This window comes from Sceloporus occidentalis, unplaced genomic scaffold (genome assembly GCF_023333645.1).
Source record: "Sceloporus occidentalis isolate IW3139 unplaced genomic scaffold, rSceOcc1.0.p SCAF_1, whole genome shotgun sequence".
In the NCBI taxonomy this organism is placed as follows: domain Eukaryota; kingdom Metazoa; phylum Chordata; class Lepidosauria; order Squamata; family Phrynosomatidae; genus Sceloporus; species Sceloporus occidentalis.
This window is the reverse complement of record NW_028316981.1, coordinates 102,530,996-102,551,661: the sequence shown is the minus strand read 5'-3', so window position 1 is coordinate 102,551,661 and position 20,666 is coordinate 102,530,996. Positions and strand designations below refer to the sequence as shown.

The following is a 20,666-nucleotide window of genomic DNA, read 5'->3' as shown; positions in this document are numbered from 1 at the left end:
CAGTACTTCTCCTGAGTGGCTTTTCCTGTAAGGTACCACTCCCTCCCTGCATCCTCAGAATTTTCTCTTGATACCAGGTGGGAAACAAGTCTATTTGCCAGAGTGACAGCAAAAATACATCCAGGATGAACCAGGGAATCTATTTTGCATTAGACACTCACCAAGAACATTATTGCTTTAACACACACACACACACACACACACACACACACACACACACACACACCCTAAACATGTGTGAAAAAAAAATGCAACCTTTGACAAACATAAATTCATGTATGCTGTTTATTACACTCTTCCAGAGTTGCTAAGGATATCTTATTTTGCAAGCCACCACGGGCAAACAGCAATCCATATTGAGAGCAGAAAAGGTTTAGAAGCCTGCATTGATTCAGATGTTAAGCCTGCCCTATGCAAAAAGGAAAGACTTCATTACCTATATATTTCTCACATACATAAATTTACATTCTACATAAATGAGAGTGGCATACAAAGGAAATACAAAAAGGGCATCATTTCCCTTGTAGCTGCAAAAAATAATATGTCAAGGTTGACTACTTAGTGGACAATAGTAGTCTATACACTCCCTGACACCAACAAAACAAACAAAAAGAGAAAGAGGATTAAATACTGACTACAAAGGAAAACTCATGAAGGGTTTCCTGAAGCAGTGCTTTATCTATTCACCCAGTTATTCTCCTATGCTTGTGAAGTCGAAGGCTTTCATGGTCAGCATCCATAGTTTTTTGTGGGTTTCCCGGATTATGTGGCCATGTCCTATATTTGCTGAAGCACACATAACCCTTCATCTCACCCCTTTTCTCCAAAGTGACAGGCAAACTATACATTATTACAAAGGCTCAGCTAGTGTCTCTGTATCTCAACCCTCCCCCATGCCTGCATTCCACTCAACAGTGAGGATGGAAAGAATATTTGTTGTTGTTTCTCACAATTTTGTTCTTAAAATGAGCTTCCCAACATTCAGGAAACCTGCTCAGGAAAAATGTCACAAGGGTAAGAAATTTGCAGAGGTTTAATCTAGTTTTCACACTGTTCAGTATTTCTGCACAGAAATACACAAAGTGAATAGCTATCAAGCCAAAACTACAATTTTGCAAAAAATACTGTTCCAATATATGCATGTATGCTTTTTTGTGTAAAATTAGTGCAAAAAACCAACCAATTTACACCAAAAATTTGTTTCCAGAATTAGTTTTTGCATGAAAATTGTGGACGCCTTTTGTGTGAAAAATATACTCTGTGCTCACAAAACCCACTGTTTCTAGACATTCATACAGGGTTTTTGTGTGTGTGTGCAAAATTAATGTTTTTGCACAAAACAGCAATTTTGCACAAAAACCCATGGATATCATGAAAGAGTGTTTCTTGCATGAAAAACATGTTTTCTTCCCATAAAATCCAAAAATTGTTGCAGAAAACCCAACAATACAGTGCATTCCTGCTCAGACTAATTCTCCAAAATAATTCAGGGTGTGTGAATACAAGATGACAAGTGTGCAGAAATATTTTCTTCCACAGTGGGAGAAAACTGAAAATTTTATTATTTATATTCCTGCTCAATTAGTAAGTGCTTCAGGCCCTGGTAGAAGTCAGAGGACCACATGTCCTTTCCTCCTAGGCACTGTCCTCCTGCATCTGCTATTTACATTGCCAAACAGCAATCCTTTGTTTCAATAGATTACTTCTGAATAATGTAAATATTTGAATCTAATGCTCAAGGTGTTTATTCCATCTACACTAGGGGAGGGAATATGTGGCCCATGGGCAACCTGCAGCTCCCCATCTACCCAGCATTGCAACACCCCCACAGTGTTCCCCGCTCCTTCCACCTACACAGTGAATACAAGTAGTGTTTCATCTTTAAGACCACTGGTATTCTCTTTCAAAATACAGTGCTTTTGTAAGCAGATACATGCTTTCAAAAGCAAGTGCTTTGCATGCAGAAGGACCCTGGTTGAATACTGGCATCTCCACATAGGACTGGAACTCTCCTTCCTGAAAATTTCAGAAAGCCACTGCCAGGTTTATTTTGTGATATTCCTACTGAAAGGAATCTGGCATAGCAAAGCTTAGGAAAGATGGTTGCCTGAGACATTAGAGGCTTATCAGGAACCTGGGTGTGATACAACTAGTCCACTATTGTGTCAACTCTTCAGTGTTGCAGGCAACCATCTTTTCTCAGCTTTGCTAGTGACAATTTTTTTAAAGCAGGGATGTCACAAATTGAACATTGGACCCCATGCATATAAAGCATGTGTTTTACCATTTAGCTTTGCCCCCTCTCAAACGCTGCATTCAATATTATTATTATTCTGTGGCCTCAAGTCATTTCTAACGTATGGTGACCCTATGGTGAACCCATGACAGGGCTTTCTTAGCAAGATTTGCTCATACGGGGTTTACCATTGACATCCTCTAAGGCTGAGAGAGTGTAGGTTTCCATGGATGAGTGGGGATTCCATCCCTGGTCACCAGAGTCATAATCCAATGCTCAAACCACTACATCATGATGACATCATATATTTGTGCGTTCATATTGTTATTACTCAAGAGAAAGTGATGTGACAACTACAAACATCATAGGTTTAACTAGCATCATCCCAATGAAGCCAAACAGACTGGATCTCGATAGTGCCTAGATAAGTCACTGCTGAGGAATCCTATGGATATTTCCATGAGTTCCATAATAAAAGAGACACAGGATATAAACAAACACAATACTGATACTAATAATCATAACAGTAATGCCCTTGAAACTATGATGTACAGACATTGGGAAAACAAATAGATTGACTTGTTACTCTTGTACAAATTTCAGCGCATGGCCATGCTGAGAAATTCTGGTTATTCAATGATTGTCCCTGGAGCTGTGTGTGTACAAGCCAGACTGAGTCTGAAAACGAAGGACAAAATGAGATCTATAAATTAGACTTTTCATAACACAGTCCTTTTTTTGTGTGACACTAGATGTACCTGTTCCTACCGGGACTTCAGCCAAGAGCTTTGCTAAGAGCTTATTATTTCAATAACAAATGTTGTATCACCTTTTACATCGTTTACTCCTTGTCACAGATTGTCAATATTTGATGCTTAGCAGAAAAATATAATTCTATCTAAAAATATATAATGAGCAAAGTCAGAAATTAGATCTTTGTTCTATTAACCACCAACGAAGTCTACTAAGACATGTATAAAAAGTGAGGTGACTGGAAAGTATTTAGAATCAGGTATCTCCCCCCTTTTTTGAGGGGGGGGGGCTGGCTTCCCATCTGTCCTGCCTCCACAGATATCATCTCAGTTGATACAAAACACAGAGCAATGACAAGAATTACAGCTCCTTCCACTTACTTTTCAGGAAGGGGTGGCAGACTATTTATTGTTCTACATTGCTCTACTTTGGTTTTTTATTTAAAAAAAAAGAGGTTCTGTAAAATATAAAAAGGAAAGTGAGCTCTTTTTGTATGTTTTACAGCTTCTCTGTCTTGCAGACTGAGTACAGTTCTCAGTCAGTCCACTTCAAATGTAGTCATTATCACTTATCAACACTGCCACCTTCCAGGGATGTTTGGTCTGAAGTAGGTGCATCTTCTGAGGTCTCAGCTGAAGCAGGGGGGATTCTAAATATGAGAACATGGGTGAAAAAAAGTGAGCATAACCAGGGGGAAAAAGTCAAACAGCCTTCTATAATTCTTAACCTATTGATAATTTTGCAGATTAGCACTCTTTTGTCAACTTTGTCTGCACACCAGCTTTCTCACGACCATAATGCTGCCAAATGGAAAGGCTCAAGGACACATTAATTGATGGTCGGGATCCATTACAATGGCAGAAAGGATCAGAGCGATTATATTACTTCCATTTGGTGGCAAAGTGATGGTGCTATAGCTGCAGCTAATATATGAAGTTAATTAAGCACAGGGATCTCCTTTCAGAATGAGACAGGATGTCTTTATGACTTAAGAGTTCTATTTTTTTCCCCTCTGAACCATTAGGGAAAATCTACTGCTAATGCAGAAATCTGATCCAACTGAACTACAGAGCTGTCTGACAAAGCCGACAGGCAATGGTTAGCGCAGGCAAATTCCCCTGATTATAGGGACTGCTTCCCAGATACATCTATTCACAGATGCATATGCATGTAGACTAAGGACTGTACATAAACATATTGAAAGATAGAGTTCCCTTAGCTTTTAGATGGAAAATCTGTACCCACAATCCTAGATGTGGCTGAGTTGGATTTTTCTCTAAAATTCAATCAAACCATACATTTTGTACATGTTATCATTTGAGGCATGAATTAGATGTTATGGGAAATGTGTGGCTGCTACCTAAAAGAGAAGATCTGCGTCTATTCCTCTTCAAAACAAGTGATGTCATGAAGCCCTATGCTTGCCTGCATCTACCAGCAGAACCAAAAGAAACAAGGCAGGGAAACTCAGAATATAATCGTGTCACACCACAGATTTTATGGGATTTTTTGAGAGATGACTAAGCAATGTGAAAGATGAGAAACAAGGACTAGTGTTTTCAGCTAGAGCTACATGTGTTCTTTAACTCAGTCTTTTATCTAATCAAAATACAGGTGGCCTCCACATTACACATGGGATCTGTTCAGAGATCCTTCACATAATACAATTGTTGCATAAAATCTGGAACTCTATATCTCTTACCTGAAATGAGTCTTCTCTCTAGGCATATTCTAGGTCCTCCAGCATGAGTCTATAGCAGCGGTTCCCAACCAATTAGGGAGGCTGCCGAGGGAAAAGGGGTGGGACTTCCGGTTGCAAAGCCCACTGGGGCTTGCAGTCCCATCCCCTTCTCCCCGCGGTTGCCTGGCAGCCAGGGGGAGGAGAGGAGGAGGTGCCCCTGTCCCTTCCTCCCCACGGGTGGCTGCACCCGCGGGAAGGAAGGGAGAGGAGGAGGGACCCCCGACCCCCATCCCTTCCTCCCCGTGGGTGGCTGCACCCGTGGGAAGGAAGGGAGAGGAGGAGGGACCGCCGACCCCCATCCCTTCCTCCCCGCGGGTGGCTGCACCCGTGGGAAGGAAGGGAGAGGAGGAGGGACCGCCGACCCCCATCCCTTCCTCCCCATGGGTGGCTGCACCCACGGGAAGGAAGGGAGAGGAAGAGCGACCCCCGCCCCGTCCCTTCCTCCCCACGGGTGGCTGCACCCGCAGGAAGGAAGGGAGAGGAGGAGGGACCGCCGACCCCCATCCCTTCCTCCCCGCGGGTGGCTGCACCCACGGGAAGGAAGGGAGAGGAAGAGCGACCCCCACCCCGTCCCTTCCTCCCCGCGGGTGGCTGCACCCGCAGGAAGGAAGGGAGAGGAGGAGGGACCCCCGCCCCATCCATTCCTCCCAGCGGGTGGCTGCACCCATGGGAAGGGAGAGGAGGAGGGACCCCCGCCCCCCGTCCCTTCCTCCCTGTGTGCCTGTGCCAGCGTGGGCACTCGCAGGGAGAAGGGAAAGGAGGGAACCCCGCCCCCTTCCCCTTTTCCCCGTGCGATGCCTGCTCCACGCCGGCACCCGTGGGGAGAAGGGGAGGGGGGAGGCAGGGGGATACCCAACCAAGCGACCCCCCATAAAGGAGTGCGCGACCCCCAAAGGGGTTGCGACCCCCAGGTTGGGAACCCCTGGTCTATAGTATGTTTTTGCCAGAGGTTGATCATAGGAGTTTATTACACAGGGAAAGTTGGAAGTTTAAAAGGGTCAGAAGACACAGTTATCCAGCATATTAGGCACAATTGCGCAAATGGTTTTCAGACAACGTGGCGCGCAAACTGCTTACAATCCGACAGGAAAGTGACATGAACCAGGAAATAAACATTTTTGGAAAAATATCGCACAAATGTTGTAGCATGAAAGCTACTTGCAGTTTATTCATGGGATTCTCCTTGTTTTTGTGTTTGTTGCCAGATTTCCCACGGTTCTTTGCGGCGAGTTCACTTCCAGTGCCGTAGAATAAGTAAAATAAGTATAAGTACCCAACCTTCTCCATAGAGCTCTTAAAACAAACAGCTCATGCAAGGGCAGAGAGAGACGGGGGGAGTGAAGTCTGAGTCCCTGTTCGCTCCTCTCTCTCTCTCTCTTTCCTGTTTTAGCCGCAGCTATCCCCAAATTGTCCCCTTTAAGGGATTTTGGAATTCAGCTCCCAGAATCCCAGGCTACTGGCCATCATGGCTGAGGCTTCTGGGAGCTAAAGTCCAAAATTCCTTAAAGGGCACAGTTTGGGGATCGCTTTAGCCTTCCGTCCGAGCCAGAGCTCTTGAAGAAACAGCTACTGAGGCAAAAGCAGGGATAAAGCAAGAGAGACAGAGAAAAGTCTGAGTTTCCCCTTGCTCTTTCCTGTGTATGTCTCTCTGACTCCTGCTTCAGCCTTCCCCATAGCCAGGGCTCTTAAAGAAACAGCTGCTGAGGGAAGGCAGGGACACACATATACACAGATTTGTTGTGGTCTATGTGTGAAAATAATTTGTGCATTTGATTGCTTTTTTGGGATTCATACGCTTTTATCATTATCGGGATGGAGGCACATTTGATCCCATCGTGTGAAAACCATTTGCGCACAAATGCAGATTGATCTCAGATTCTGCATGGGATAACAGCGCTTTGCGTGTAAAAATCATTTGCGCAATGGTGAGTTAATAATGGGTTCTGACCATTTTAAACTTCCAGTTTTTCCCCATGTGAGAAACTCCATAGTCATGTTGGAGGACCTACAAATGACTAGAAAAGTGTTCTCTATAGCAATCTCTAGGTCCTCCAGCACAACTCCTATGGTCAGCATCTGGTGGAAGCATACTATCAAATCACACTAGAAGACTAGAGAGAACTTTTTTCCCCAACTAATGAAAGTGAATCTGTGTTATATGAACTTGCATAACATACAAGCCACCTCTCTTGAAGAAATGTAGCATGACAGAAAAATACAATCAACAATCTCCAGTGTTTTGCTTGTCATGCAACCAGGTAACAAGCAACACCTGCTGAAAATCCCCTCTTCTATATAACTGTTAAAGGTATATGAGGACTTCCCACGTTTCAGTCTGGCAACGCTACATATGACAAAGGATATGTAGTTTATCAGCAAATGAAGGAGTATATGGAACTCATGCATACTGGGAGCTGCTTTTCTGTTAGTTCCACTTAATGGTGGCTTGATAAGTGTTCAAAGGACAGCATCTATGTGCAGATGTCTATGTCTATAGTGCCAACTGTGTAAAGATTGTGGTAGTGTGAAATGCTGAGGCTTATTAAAATGGAAAAGGAAATACAGTTCCCTTGGTTTGTAGAAAACAGCTAAATTATTCTTTAAAAGGAAGAGTATAAGAATGGATATTGTAGAAAATTGTAATATTCAAGGAGGTGAACAATGCTTCTCAGGTGAACATGTAATTGCTAGTAACAGTGAGAAAGTCCATATTTTTGTCAAAACAAATTCAATGCATGAGATCTAGATGATATTTGTGTCCTCTCTCTCTCTCTTCAATGCTCTGCACTGTGAGGGAATTTAGCAAATAAAAAGCTTGCAAGTAAAGAACTGGCTCATTGGTCCAAATTAATATGTGAAACTCAGCTCCTCTGCTTTCACTGCCTTCTCAGGGTTGCCAACTCACACTGCTGTAGAAGTCACCATCATCATTTATTATTTATAACATGGCTAATACTGCTCAGAAATCAATACAGAAAACTCTCTGTTTCATGGTTCACAATCTTAAAGGAATAAGGAAATGAGAAGGAAGCTCATGGAGAAGGTGGCATTGGCGTTGGTGGGGAACCCCTGCACAAGCTAGGAAAGAATGGGAAAAAGTTAAAGAGTATAATAAAGAATGGAAAAAGAAAAAAAAAAGAGAAGTCATGCAGTATACCGTAACAAAAGAGAAATGCAAGAGGTAAACATGCATTTAAAATAATTTCTTCATCTGAGACAAATGGGTCTGTCAAACATTTAAAAGATGTGAGTTCTGCATACAAGGAGTCACAAAAGAAAAAGCACAGAGAAAAAAATTGGGAGGACGAAGAAAGATAGGCAAATAAGTGGAAGAGAAATGAAGATCTTTAAAGTTTAATTAAAGAAGCTTAAATTTGATACAAAACAATGAACAGAGGAAGTCAATGAAGGAAAGCATGGAGGTCTAAATCCAACAAAGAGTTAGGCATGCTTAATCCTTTAAGCATGCCTAACTCTCCTTTGGATTTAAGCCATAGAGATATCACATCATAAAAACATGAAGACAAATGAACATATGAGGAAAAAGAGTTGTGACAAGAGATAATAGATTAAACTAAGGCCCAAGAAGACCAAATGGGTAAGACAACATATTAGTGAACATGAATAAGGGTCTGAATAAGCTTTAATAAAATGCAGCTATTAAAAAAAGATAGATTTTTTGAAGTCTGTGTACTATTGAAGGAAGGACATGTGAGACTCCTGGACACAAATAATAAAAAACCTCAAAAGAAGGATGAAAGATAACACCCAAATCAAAAGCTTAAAGAGCATATTAGGCTAAAGGCTCAAGCTATCCGCTGAAAGAGAAAGACAGATGGAAGGGGAGAAATGAAATTTTGAAAGCAAACATAAGTAATTCTGCATTCTGTATATTATGTTTAAGACAATTAATTGCCATTCATACAAATATGGGGTGATGGAAGGAAGAAGAAAAACATAATGCTGAATATTATCACTGACAATACAAACCAGAAGAAAAGAAAAAATGAGTAAGTGTAGCAAAGAAGCAGATCAAGAATGGAAGCCTTAGGGGACTCCAACTGAAGGAGGAAACATAGAAGAAAAGGAGACATTGATAGAGACTTAAGAAGAATGGTTTAAGTGTGAAACCAAGGAGTCACAGAAGCACCAGATCCCAAACACTGACAAGAGCTAAGAATCACAGCATGGCCACCTATCTCAAAGCTAAAGAGAGTAAAGGGAACAAGAACAGAACATACATAACCTTTGTGACATAACACATAGAGCGTCTTTTAAAGTTTTTTCAGAGAGTATTTTCAACCATGTTGGGAAATAAAAGGCACACTGACATAGGTAAAGAAAAAAGAAATTGTTTAGTTTGGAGATAAAAAAAGAGAGGAGATTTAGGTCACTTAAGCATTAACATTCCCCTCATCTGCCAGAGTGGTACAAGGTTGGAGAGTGAACTAAAGCATTTGTTGTTGTTGACTGCCCTCGGGTAGACCCCGACTTATGGTCACCATATGGGTGACGTATCTCCAAGACACCCTATCTTCCACTGCTCTGCTTAGGTCTTGCAGATTCAGGCCCATGGCCTTGATTGCGTCCATCCATCTGGCATACTATCTGTCTCTCTTTCTACCACCTTCTACCTTTCTTAGCATTATTGTCTTTTCTAATAAGTCATGCTTTCTCATGATATGGCCAAAGTATGACAGCCACAGTTTTGTCATCTTGGCTTCCAGGGAGAGTTCTGGCCTGATTTATTCTCGGAATTATTTTTTTTATCTTTTGGGCTGTGCATTGTATCCCCAACATTCTTCTCCAGCACCGCACCTCTGATGAGTTGATTTTCTTCGTGTCCACCTTTTTTGTTTTCCAGCTCTGACATCTATACATGGTGTGATGGGGAATATACAGTGGGGATGGGGAATATACTTTGTATATGTGGGGGATCCATTTCAGACACACACACACACCGGCATATGTCAAAAAACACGGAACTTCAATTTGTGTATGGAGTGGGAGGGCTGTAATAGCTTGAATGATTCTTACTTTAATGCTCAGTTTTATATCTTTACACTTTAGGATCTTGTCTAATTCTACTTCTTTAATAGCTGCCCTTCCCATTCTTAGTCTTCCGATTTCTTAGCTGCAGTCTCCATAGTTGGCTTTACTTCTGATGAATTCTTGGCTCCAATTCTTGTGGCACTGCCATCTGCAGCCTTAGCCCCAAAGGGCATCTAAACAACTAAACTAAACAACTAAAATTGCCACTGAGCTGACCCAGGAAAATGGACAGAATCCAAATTAGAGATAAAAACACTGGGGAAAAATAACTAAATATAAGAAGTGACTGATACAAAGGAGGTCCTTGTAAGAAGGGGAATAAAACAAAATAATCTGAGAGAAAGAGAGAGAGAGAATACATGCTAAAGATATGATTCAAATTGTAAGACACTTTGAATATTGACCTAAATCCAATTACTAGGTACCATAGGTACTCAGGTACCAATTACCTGAGTGGACCCACTGAATCAATTGCTGAATGGCAATTCAACATGAATATAAATCCCATTTGTTCAGTCAATCTACTCTACATGGTGGGGGAGGAGTATTTCTTCCTGATCTTAAACATTAAGATCTCAAGCACTGTGATGTTTCTTTGGGGTCCCAGATCATCTAAATCTTTTCCTTCCTGCCTTCTACTTCCTCAGTTCATTGCACATTCTACATACTTCTTTCAACCACCTCCTCTGTGGATGACTTATCTATCAGCTTTCTAATCTCTTCACATTTATTTCTCTCTGTACCTCAACAAGGCCATTCTTGTACCTTGGCTCTATACAGGGTTTTAATACCATCAGAAACATTCTCATTCTTCATGGTTTGCAAACATCGCACCAACTCAGTAGTTTGAAAGTTTGTGAACATTTGGTGCTATTCCAATTGTCACGGCAACCACTATAAAGTATCAGTGTGTGGATTTCAAACTTTGTACTATCTTCCCCTTTGAATTCAGCCATTAAAAGCAAAACAGAGCTGACCTCTTGCAACTGGGCACAGTATCAGTATAGAGGCCTGGGTCAGTCTGTCTCCCTCCCTCTTTCTTTATTCCTCTCTCACACATGCTAAGTCCTGTTGCTATGGAGCTCTGAGTTGCATTCAAGATAAACATCTCATGTAAAATGAAAAGAAGCTGTGCTTCTGTTCAGAAAAAATAAGACCATCGCCACTGAATTCACCAGCCTTACTTCAAACCTGGAGCACAAGAATACCCCTCGTAGCACACTTCCCATATCTAGTTCCAGGCTAAGATGGAGATGTTTAGAAAATGTATGGTTTGAATGGTAAATCTGTAAAGGATAAATTAAGTAGATGTTGTAGGCTGTATTTCAAAGGAATGAACTGGCAAAACCACCGCTGGGTATTGCCGTAAGTCAACAAGATATTTGAAGGCATATACACACAAGTAGATGCACATAAAATATTCAACTATGAATTCCCACTTTGAAGTATATTAATTAAAACAAATCTCAGTGGAATGTCAAAGTTTAGTCTGTGGTTTAATTTGGAGAGAGCATACTGTATGGCAAAGGGCAAATACAAAATTAGGAAAAGCAAAAGAATCCAAAGCTGGCATGCCAAGTGAACAAGGACAGGAACAGCCTATGCAACAAAACAACAGATACATTATTTATTATTTTTCACATCAAAAGCAGAAATAACCACAAGCAGTGGCTGCAAAACATTGGCACTTTCTTTGCAGATAATGTTTTGGGACTTCCTTTTGACCAAGTACCGTTGGCCCTCCTTATACACGGATTCAAAATATTCAAAAAAGTATAAATTTCAAGTATCAAACCTTGATTTTTCCATTTTGCTATGCCATTGTATTTAATGGGACTTGAGCATAAATGGATTTTGTTATTCATGGGGGTTCCCGGAACCAAACCCCAGCAGATAACAAGGGTCCATTGTAGTTTCAAATACTTGTAGTCCCCTCACACTCAGGGCTGCAATTTTCTCTTTTGCATCCCCAATGAAGTCTGTATACACTGATCTTGTGATTTATAATTATTGTTCTCCTGTTTCAATTCAGGGTAGGATAAAGATCTTTGGCATCAGGAATGTTAAAACATAATCTCAGAGCACAACGTTAGCAGAAGCCCAAATAAACTTACAAATGGAATAATTTTACCTTGACAGATATTAGCTGGCCATTTAGATACATATTCATGACCTGGTAAATACACAGATGTGGATAAAAGAGGAGACACTAACTTTGACCATTCATAACATTCTATCTGTGTATGAATGTGTGTGCATTTATGGGAGCTGGTCTTAACCAGCTGAATGGTGTTAGCATACATCTGGTATTTGGTTAGCACAAGTTCTGCCAGCTATATCAAATGTTGTTCAATGGTTAGATCTGTTTCTGGTGTGTATCACATTCATAGCTGTTCAACAAAGTTTGTGGACCTTTCTCAAAAGGGAACAAATTAACCAGTGACCTGGCACATCACTTTTCCTTCCCTACCTTGGTAGTGCATAAAATCTCTCCAGGTGTATTGTTCTTCTGAAATGGCTGGCACCTCAAGAGTGGAAGCCACAGTTCCTAAGGAATGTTATCCATGGTACAATTCCAACCCCTCAATTATTATTATTGTTGTTGTTGTTGTTGTTATTAATATAGCGCTCAAGGAGCAGTAAGCCAATGTGTGCCTTCCGCTCAGTGGTATCAAGGGCTCCGATGCTTTGATGTACTGTAGGTAAGGTCATGTTACATGCCATGCATATATGCTGTGCCTTTTGACTTCACAGATTATGTGGTAAAGAATCCTTTCTGCAAGGAACAATTTGAAGTATCTAGTGCATTCTCTGTTTGGCTCTGGAAACCACCCTTGGCATTCTCAAATAATGACTTTGGCTCTCTATGGTGAAGTGTTTGTGGCTGCCTGCACCAGATCCTTCCATCCCTACCACTCATGACTTCAGTATCTCCTGATCTCCTGAACAGGCTGAAACATACAAACACTTGTTGCCCACACACTTTTAAGCAGGCGTGCATCCAAGTACTGACATATCTGCACCAAGTTTCAACTACATTTGCCATAGTTTTTTTTTATTTTTTGCTTTTTTGGTCGATTGCATGAGTCAGCTGTTTTTCTACTATTAACGAAAACTGTAAATGCCAGGTGGCTGAAATTATGGGGCATTATTTTAAACTCTTCAGGTGACAATATTGTAAAATATCTGCCATACTGGTCTACCTCTATATGAATTTTGCAACAAAACATGACTCTGGGGTACTAAACATCCCATCTAGTAGGATGAGATAAGTTCAGAAATGGTTTATTTTCAAAATTAAATGAAGCATCCATCACTAACTAAACTTCCCAAGCTCTTAGGAATAACTGTCCTAAGCAGATTTCAGGAGAAAGAACCCCCAGGGCTTTCCTAGTAGAACTATTAGGTCATTCTTGCCTTTCATCATCATCCATCATTCATCATCCAAACAAAGGTATTCTTGTGGGAGGGATGGGACTTGGAAGCTCCCAGAAACTGATCCTAGTCATACACCCACCAGGTGCTCTCTGTGAGGCTGTCTGTTGGTAATGCATATAGCAATATAAAGTGAGACCTATAGTAGGTCCTAAGTCAAAACTTGCAACCAAGTTTAAAAGTGAATTGACTATGTGTGGTTTTAGGTGATCATGGTTGATCAAACCACAGATGTGTATGTAATGCTGGGAAGTGGTTAGTTCTGAAAAGTAAACAAGAAATCTGTATATCAGAAGGAAGGCAAAACAAAGCATGTTGAATCTATATGTACTCCCAGCCTTCAGTATGTAATTAAGAGCATTACATCTGGACTGTACAATGGCTAGAAGTCAAAATTAATTCAGTAAGATAGAAAGAATAGCATCATTTTAAGAATCAAGTATACCAACAAGATATTTACACAAACTAGGAAGAGAGGGATAAAGAAGAAACTTTTATCATTCCTCAAACCCTCAAAACAAGAAGAGCCCAATATGATGAATTCTGATGGGCAGTAACATATTTGATCATGGAGGCAAGAGGAATGAGCACTTGAACTCCTTATCAACTCTGTATGACACAAAAGAGATAACATACACATAGGATACATGCATTTTATGGCTAAAAAGGAGTATTTGAAACCACTTTTAAACAGAAAAACATTAATGCTAACTTTCGAGGAGACATTAGAACTATTATGAATAGTACCACATAAAGATACATCTTTAAGATGAATTTACACAGTAAGTCCTTACAACTACCATTTTTACACAACAATCCATGATTAATCTCCTTTTTGACACTAATTTCTGCAGCTACAGAAAAGTCACCTTTCTTATCTTTACTAAGCGCTCCTTTAAATTCTGCATGAATGTACTGTTGCACGAGCTGAACAATTGAAAAATGAATGTGAAAACACATGACTTTCTATTACTTTCTAGTGCTTCTTTGCATGTTATCCTTTCTAACCAAAGCCTACAGTAATACTTCCTAGATGTGGTGTGTTTCTCTCCCCACTCTGTTCCTCTTAACCTAAATACCTACAACGCATTGCAGCAATCACAATAAAAACAGAGCAGCATTTGACTTTGGAAAAAACAACAACATGACTTCATAACACAAAAGCTATGTTCTTCTAGCAGCTTCCATAAAAAGGAGTTAACATTTTTACTTGGCATACAGATCCACCCTACTTTCAAGAGCAGTGGTGAGAGGATAACTCTCAGCCCAGATGGATCCCTCACCCATCTAATGGAACATACCCAGTGAAAGTTAGAAATGAAAGTCAATGTTTAACTGGAGTTTTATGTTTTGGTAAACAGAAAATGATAGATAGATAGATAGATAGATAGATAGATAGATAGATAGAACTACTTTCTGTGGTTTGGGCTAGCCAGGCTTCTTAAAATAAACAGCCAAGTAGAGAAAAGGGACTACATGGATGTATATACCCATACAGGCTTTAAGATGGCCTAAATTAATTTATCTAATGTGACAAATTATAAGTCACTTCTAGGCTTCCTTGCATTGAGTGGGTGTATTTTGCTCTGAACAGAATCTAAAGCTGCCAACATCAATTAGATTTCATGCTTTCATTTGTCATGCTACATTATTTGTACAGCTTTCCAGAGCCTATCATTTGTTATGAATGAAGAGGTCACTATTGAGAACCAGGTGTACAACTGTGAGAACAGACTTGATATTCTGCTGACGGTATCACACAGAAGTTGAAATCAGTGGCATCAGTAGGGTTGATGTCACCGAGTGCGGTAACTCATGGTGTCACCCAACACTGACCTCCTCCCATTTCACACCACAGAGAATCTTTAGCAATGCTTTTTTGCACTAATGTTAGCTGTAAATCACAATTCCCTTATACCACTGAGTGTCATGTTAATAGTTGTGACATAAACAACTAGCAAAATTAAAATTATACCTTCAAATTGCAGTATCATATGGTTAAAATGTGGTGTTTTAAAGAAAATTTTAAAATAATAAAAAATTAAAATTTCAAAAAACCTTAATTTTTTTAAAAAAACTTAAAATTTTGAAATGTGAATGTTAAAAAATTAAAAAATCAAAATATTGAAATTTGAATTAAAACAAATTCTGGAGCCTCTCCTTTCTCCTCCCACTGTGCGTCACCCCACTGCCACTATATTTTAAAGGTAAGGCAGATGAATGCCACAGTCCATTTCTGCCAAAAAGTAGGTGACTGAGGAGCAGTGTTGTCACACACCCCTTAAGGTGCCACCTGGTGTGGTCTACACCACCTGCACCTTCCTAATGATGCCACTGGTTGAAACTAAAAAGCTCCTGGAAGTTCTGTATCCAGTGAAGGCTGTTTTGAACATGATTGCTTACTTGAACTCCGCTCATCTTTGCCTATGCATTTTATAGCCACCTCTGCAAAGTGGCCAACACAAATGCTTCTCTTCCATTTAATTTCACACTAGCTGTGTTTTGCAGATGCTAATTGTTCACGCTCCTTGATTTTAAATAAAGCCATTTGTGTTCCCTCCAAAATGAAAGAGCAGTTAATCATCTCAGCTAGCATGCTGAAGTTGCAATTTTGCCTTCATTTGATGGGGCAATAAGCAATGAGTATTGTGCTAGACTGCAAGTCAAGAAAGAACATTGCTAGAAAACCAGTCTGCAAAGCAGAATAGTTGTCTCCTGAACATCTCCCTGGAATAATATCACATGAAAATATAGGAAATTGCTGGCCTCAGGTAAAAGTCTTGCTTTAGCTTGAATATTCATGAGGAGAGAAAACAGGAATAGACTGTCAAGGATGGCTTTCTTCCAATTTACACCTCACCACCCAGAAAAAAGAAGAAGAAAACACTCTGTCACCACAGAGAGGAAAAAAGCAAAAGAATTATGACGAGCCTTTTGACTGCCTGAGTGCATGATAGGAGGCACAGTGTAAAATACAAAGTGAAATGCATGGCACTGCTTTGTTAAAGCTGTAATTTTTTTTGCACTTTGCTTGTCAATATTTTCCAGGAATAAGGCAGAAAACCATTTAAAATAGATATTTAGAATGCAAGAGTCTTGTGAACCAGCAGAAAGCAAGTAAGTAGCAGCCATCATAGTATTTGTGTATGGACAATTCCACCAAATGCCATACAATAAGAGAACACATGTTTGTGTTTTGAAATAGATAATATTGTACATTTCCTGTTTGTCAACTATATGCCTCAGTAAGGGTCCAGTACCTACAGACACTACTTGACAGAACTATAGTATATACTGGGAATGTAATAAATGGTTAACTTATTTCCTTCAGGACACAAATACATATGTACTCATTACAACTGCCAAGTTCATAGTTAAGGCTGTCCAAATGAGTACACATTGGGGTTTCATTTTATTGAACACATTGGGATTTCATGCAAAGATTATGAACTTACTTAAACATATACTGCTTTGCATTTTATAATCTTTCACCTTATTACAAGATAACTATTTATTATTGTAAGTTTGGGTATTATCTTATAATCTTTCATTTTACCTTTATTTTTATTTTATTTATCTTATTGTATTTTGTTATATTTTATTTCACTTTAGTCTAATTTCTCTTATTTCATTGTATTTCACTCACTCTGCTCTTTTGTGTTTTACAATATCTGATGCTAATTGCTTTGATATGGCCAAAGAAGTACCCCCATAGGTGGGGTTTTTACACCCTAACACGGCTGACTTTCTCGAAGCTATGGTGAAGCTTCCACATTAGTTGGGGGTGTTGTGTTGAAATGTTCTTTCTTGAGATTCATTAGAAAACTCAGTAAATAGGAGAGATTGCTTAATCTCATCAGCAAAGCAAACACAGCAGAATATAGGTGAGCAGGAAACTAGATCTACTTTATCTCCTTGCCCTATGTGTCCCCAAATTAAAACGGAGTCTCTAGTTAGAGTGAAATAAAACACGTTTATTTACAAAAATCATATGTATGAAGACACAAGTCTAACTTCATGTTGCAAAGAAAATGAGGTAGAAAAAGGTGACTACATGCTTCTTAAGAAAGTTTCCTTCAGCATGCAAGGGAGGCCATGCTTCTCTACAGTGTTGCCATCAAGCCTCGAAGAATTCCCCGGATTGGTTCACCGGAATTCCCCCAAATTACCCAGAAGGGGGCGGGACTTTTGGGACGGGGTCCGTAAGGCAGTATGGGAAGGCCTAAAGGGGGTGGAATTTCTGGGACAGGGAAGGTAGTACTTTCATCTGGACTTCCTGATCACTTTCTATTGTCTGCAGGTAAAGAGAATGGCCACTGTTTGGGTGGGAAGGTTGAATTCCCTGGAAATTCCCCAGAAATTGGCAGGACTGCTGGATAAGAAAAAAGAGAGAAGAAGATTCTCTCAAGGGACAAATGGTAAGATGAGGCTGTTAGTAAGCAATAAAACTAGCACAGACATGGCATTTATATTCCTAGAACAGGGGTAGGCAACCTTTTTGAGCCGGGGGCCGGGTTGCTGTCCCTCAGACAACTGGGGAGCCGAAGCCAAAAAAAAAAAAATTTTTTTTTAAAGAATTTAAATAAATAAATAAACTGGGACAAATGTAGGACAACATTTTCAAATGGTGGACACTTTTTTAAAAAAAGTGGAGGACACGCAAAAAAAATTGCTGATTTAAAAAAAATGTTAATATAAATGCATGTTTCTGAGGCGTCTATAGACAGTTGCCCCCCTTGCCCCTGTGCGCGAGATGCCAAAGGCCCCGGTGGCAATCGGCGGCAGGACTGGGCTAGGGCCGGTCCCAAGGCCTCGCCGGGCCGCAGGTTGCCTACCCCTGTCCTAGAAGGTCTCAGCATTTGAAGTTGCTATATATTGCAACATGTTGCTTCCCTTCCTCCTTTCCTACTAGATCTGAGAGAGGGGGAAAGATTCCTCTTCTCAGGGAGAGATGTCCTTATCAACAGCAAGGCTGGCACAGTCTAGCACCAGTTGGACATCTATTTACAGTTATGTACCTTGTACCACATTGTTGTTGGGCTTTTCCAGGAGTATCCAAAGCTTAATCAGAGTACAATAGGTGGGGGAAACTAATATATGCATGCCTTATAGCAAGCTACTACATACCAAGATGATTATATGTATATGACAAATGAAAAGCCCAACAACTAAAGTCTTTGCCAGTCTTTCACAAATACAACCTGCTGCAGTATCCCTTCCGAAATTCTGAAGAGCTGCTGCCCACTAGAGTTGACAATACTAGACCCAATATTTTAATTTATTATAAAGCAGCCTCCTATGTTTATATACAGTGGATTATTTTTCAGCAATTAAAATGAAAGTAATTTGAACAATTTCAGCTCTCTGTCTTTAGACAATTGTCAGTGCACTCTTAGTGTTAACAGTCCTCTTGTGCTACAACAGTGCAATTTTTGCCAATCATATATTTGTTTAATAAATAAATAATCTCACATTTGCCCAAGGTTGTACAGGAGGTGCAAAGAAAGGAAGGATATCAGATACATCATTAAGAGAAGAAAGCTTTTGGTTCTGAGTTATTGGTTCCAAGCAGCCTGCTTCTCCATTTATGGCTTTCTGTGGGATTGTCCTCAGATCTAAAACCACTAAAGGAAGTCTGATCTGCCATGGAGGAATGGCCTACAATTTCCTTCTCCTAATGAAGACTAAAAAGAATTTGTCTGTTTGCCTGCCTTCACAGCTGGTATACCCATAGCCTTTACACCAATTCAGGTATCCACCATGTTCTCAGCTTCTGCGTGATATGGAGTTATACAGGTTGCCAAGGCAACTACTTGCTGTTGATGTTGTTTTTAAAATATTGCTTGAGAAAAACAAATCCTGCAAATTGAAAAGTTTATATTTTTGGCAGCTTTTCACACTAAAGTGAACTACCAAAACCCCAGCACTTTCAAAGAACAGTGTTGGTGAGGAACTTGCGATACTTTCCCAAGACCAGTAGTTAGAATGGCAACACACTTTAGCAGCAATTTATAAAATTTGTTAACTCAATCCCCTGCATGGCATAAACACCGATTACACATTACTATATTTTAAGGTAACCTTTGCTATCTGAAAATATTCCCAAAATAACAAAATGGATAGCTGCCTCTGATCTGATCTGATGGAGTAAAGAGGTGCAACATTACATTCTTTAAAATGGTACAAGAGTTTGTGGTGATTCATAACTTGAGAATAAACCCTTGAAATTGTCATTCAAAACCAACTTCTCATGGCGAAACAAATCAGTAAACCAGGACCAGTAGTTTCCCTACAAAATAAGCCAGATTGGTAGCAATCTCTCTAAACAAAGCATTATTAAAGCTGTCTACTTGAAGTAGGCCAAATACTACAAAAAGCACTGTAAAAATGCAGTTCACTACACAGATAACAACGGATCAGTTCTTTGAACTGATCAAGGCTTTCATGGAAATTAATCTGACTGGTACTCAAAGTGCTGACTGCTGAGCTCAGTATTTGCTGTTGTATTACAAACCTATACAATCAGAAGAAAAATCTTTCTCTAGTATATGAACAGAGCATGCAAAAAAAAAAGTGACACTTCTTATTATGATTTCCTGTTTCCCTGATCTTCTGAAGAGCTCTACAAACCCTTCAGATTCGCCCTTTCCTCTGGATGGTAAGCACAGTCCAATCAAATGAACTCTCCCCAAAGAGAGGGGTTTCCCTCTCTCCTTCAGAAAGCCAGAAGAGAAAATACCAGGAATTTTCTTAAAGAACAACCATTGCTAAAAAATATAATAATCTGAAAACAATCAAGCAAAAGTAACTATGCAGGTTAAGATAGGTACTACCTCAGGAGCCCTTCACTATCTCCCGACAGGCAAGGCAAGGCAAGGCATAAATAACCATATGAAGAGGATCAGGATTCATTAAAAAACAAGTGGGCATATTCTTCAGGATTCAAAGACAGAAACGATGAAAGCCTTAACAATGTCATTTAGGTTGGGAATCCAACCTAGTATACTAGGAGGATCCACTTGTTTGTTTGTTTGTTTGTTTGTTTTTGGACATGTGAATGAATGGCTGCAAAATTTATCCCCTGTCCCACACCTTAAGATGCAGTTAAAGGCTGCCTAAAACTGGGCATTTTAGGGTACCAGTGCCAAGCCTTTAAGCCATAGCTAGAACTGTATCTAAAGGACAAATGGCTCTGCTGCTCATCCTCTGTCAAGTGAGACCCTCCCTGGTATTCAAAAGTAGGACTAACCCTTTGATTCTGAAAGGCCCTCCAGAAGACACAGGAGGTTTAGACTGCTTAACAAAATATCAACTTGCATGGTTTATTAGAGCCTTAGAGATAGGATGTCAAAGAGGATCATGATAAATTTAAGACAGGGAAAGAGTATTCTTTAAGAGGGAAGATAAAATGATAACATGGTGCATTTGGGGATTATCTAAGAAATCTTC

General features: G+C 40.0%; 1 protein-coding gene across 7 annotated transcripts in view; it reads right to left on the bottom strand.

Annotated features, from left to right (window-relative positions):
• Positions 1 to 20,666, bottom strand: part of ARHGAP26 (Rho GTPase activating protein 26) — a 345,307-nt gene that overhangs the window by 57,314 nt on the left and 267,327 nt on the right. The window contains exon 21 of one of the 7 annotated variants that reach the window (XM_089531149.1): positions 272 to 3,638. The exons of the other annotated variants lie outside the window; for them this stretch is intronic. Within the exon in view, the coding sequence (XP_089387275.1) occupies positions 3,554 to 3,638 (85 nt within the window). The 3' untranslated portion in view covers positions 272 to 3,553. Of the gene's footprint in view, positions 1 to 271; positions 3,639 to 20,666 lie in introns of those variants that run through there. 7 annotated transcript variants of the gene reach the window in all.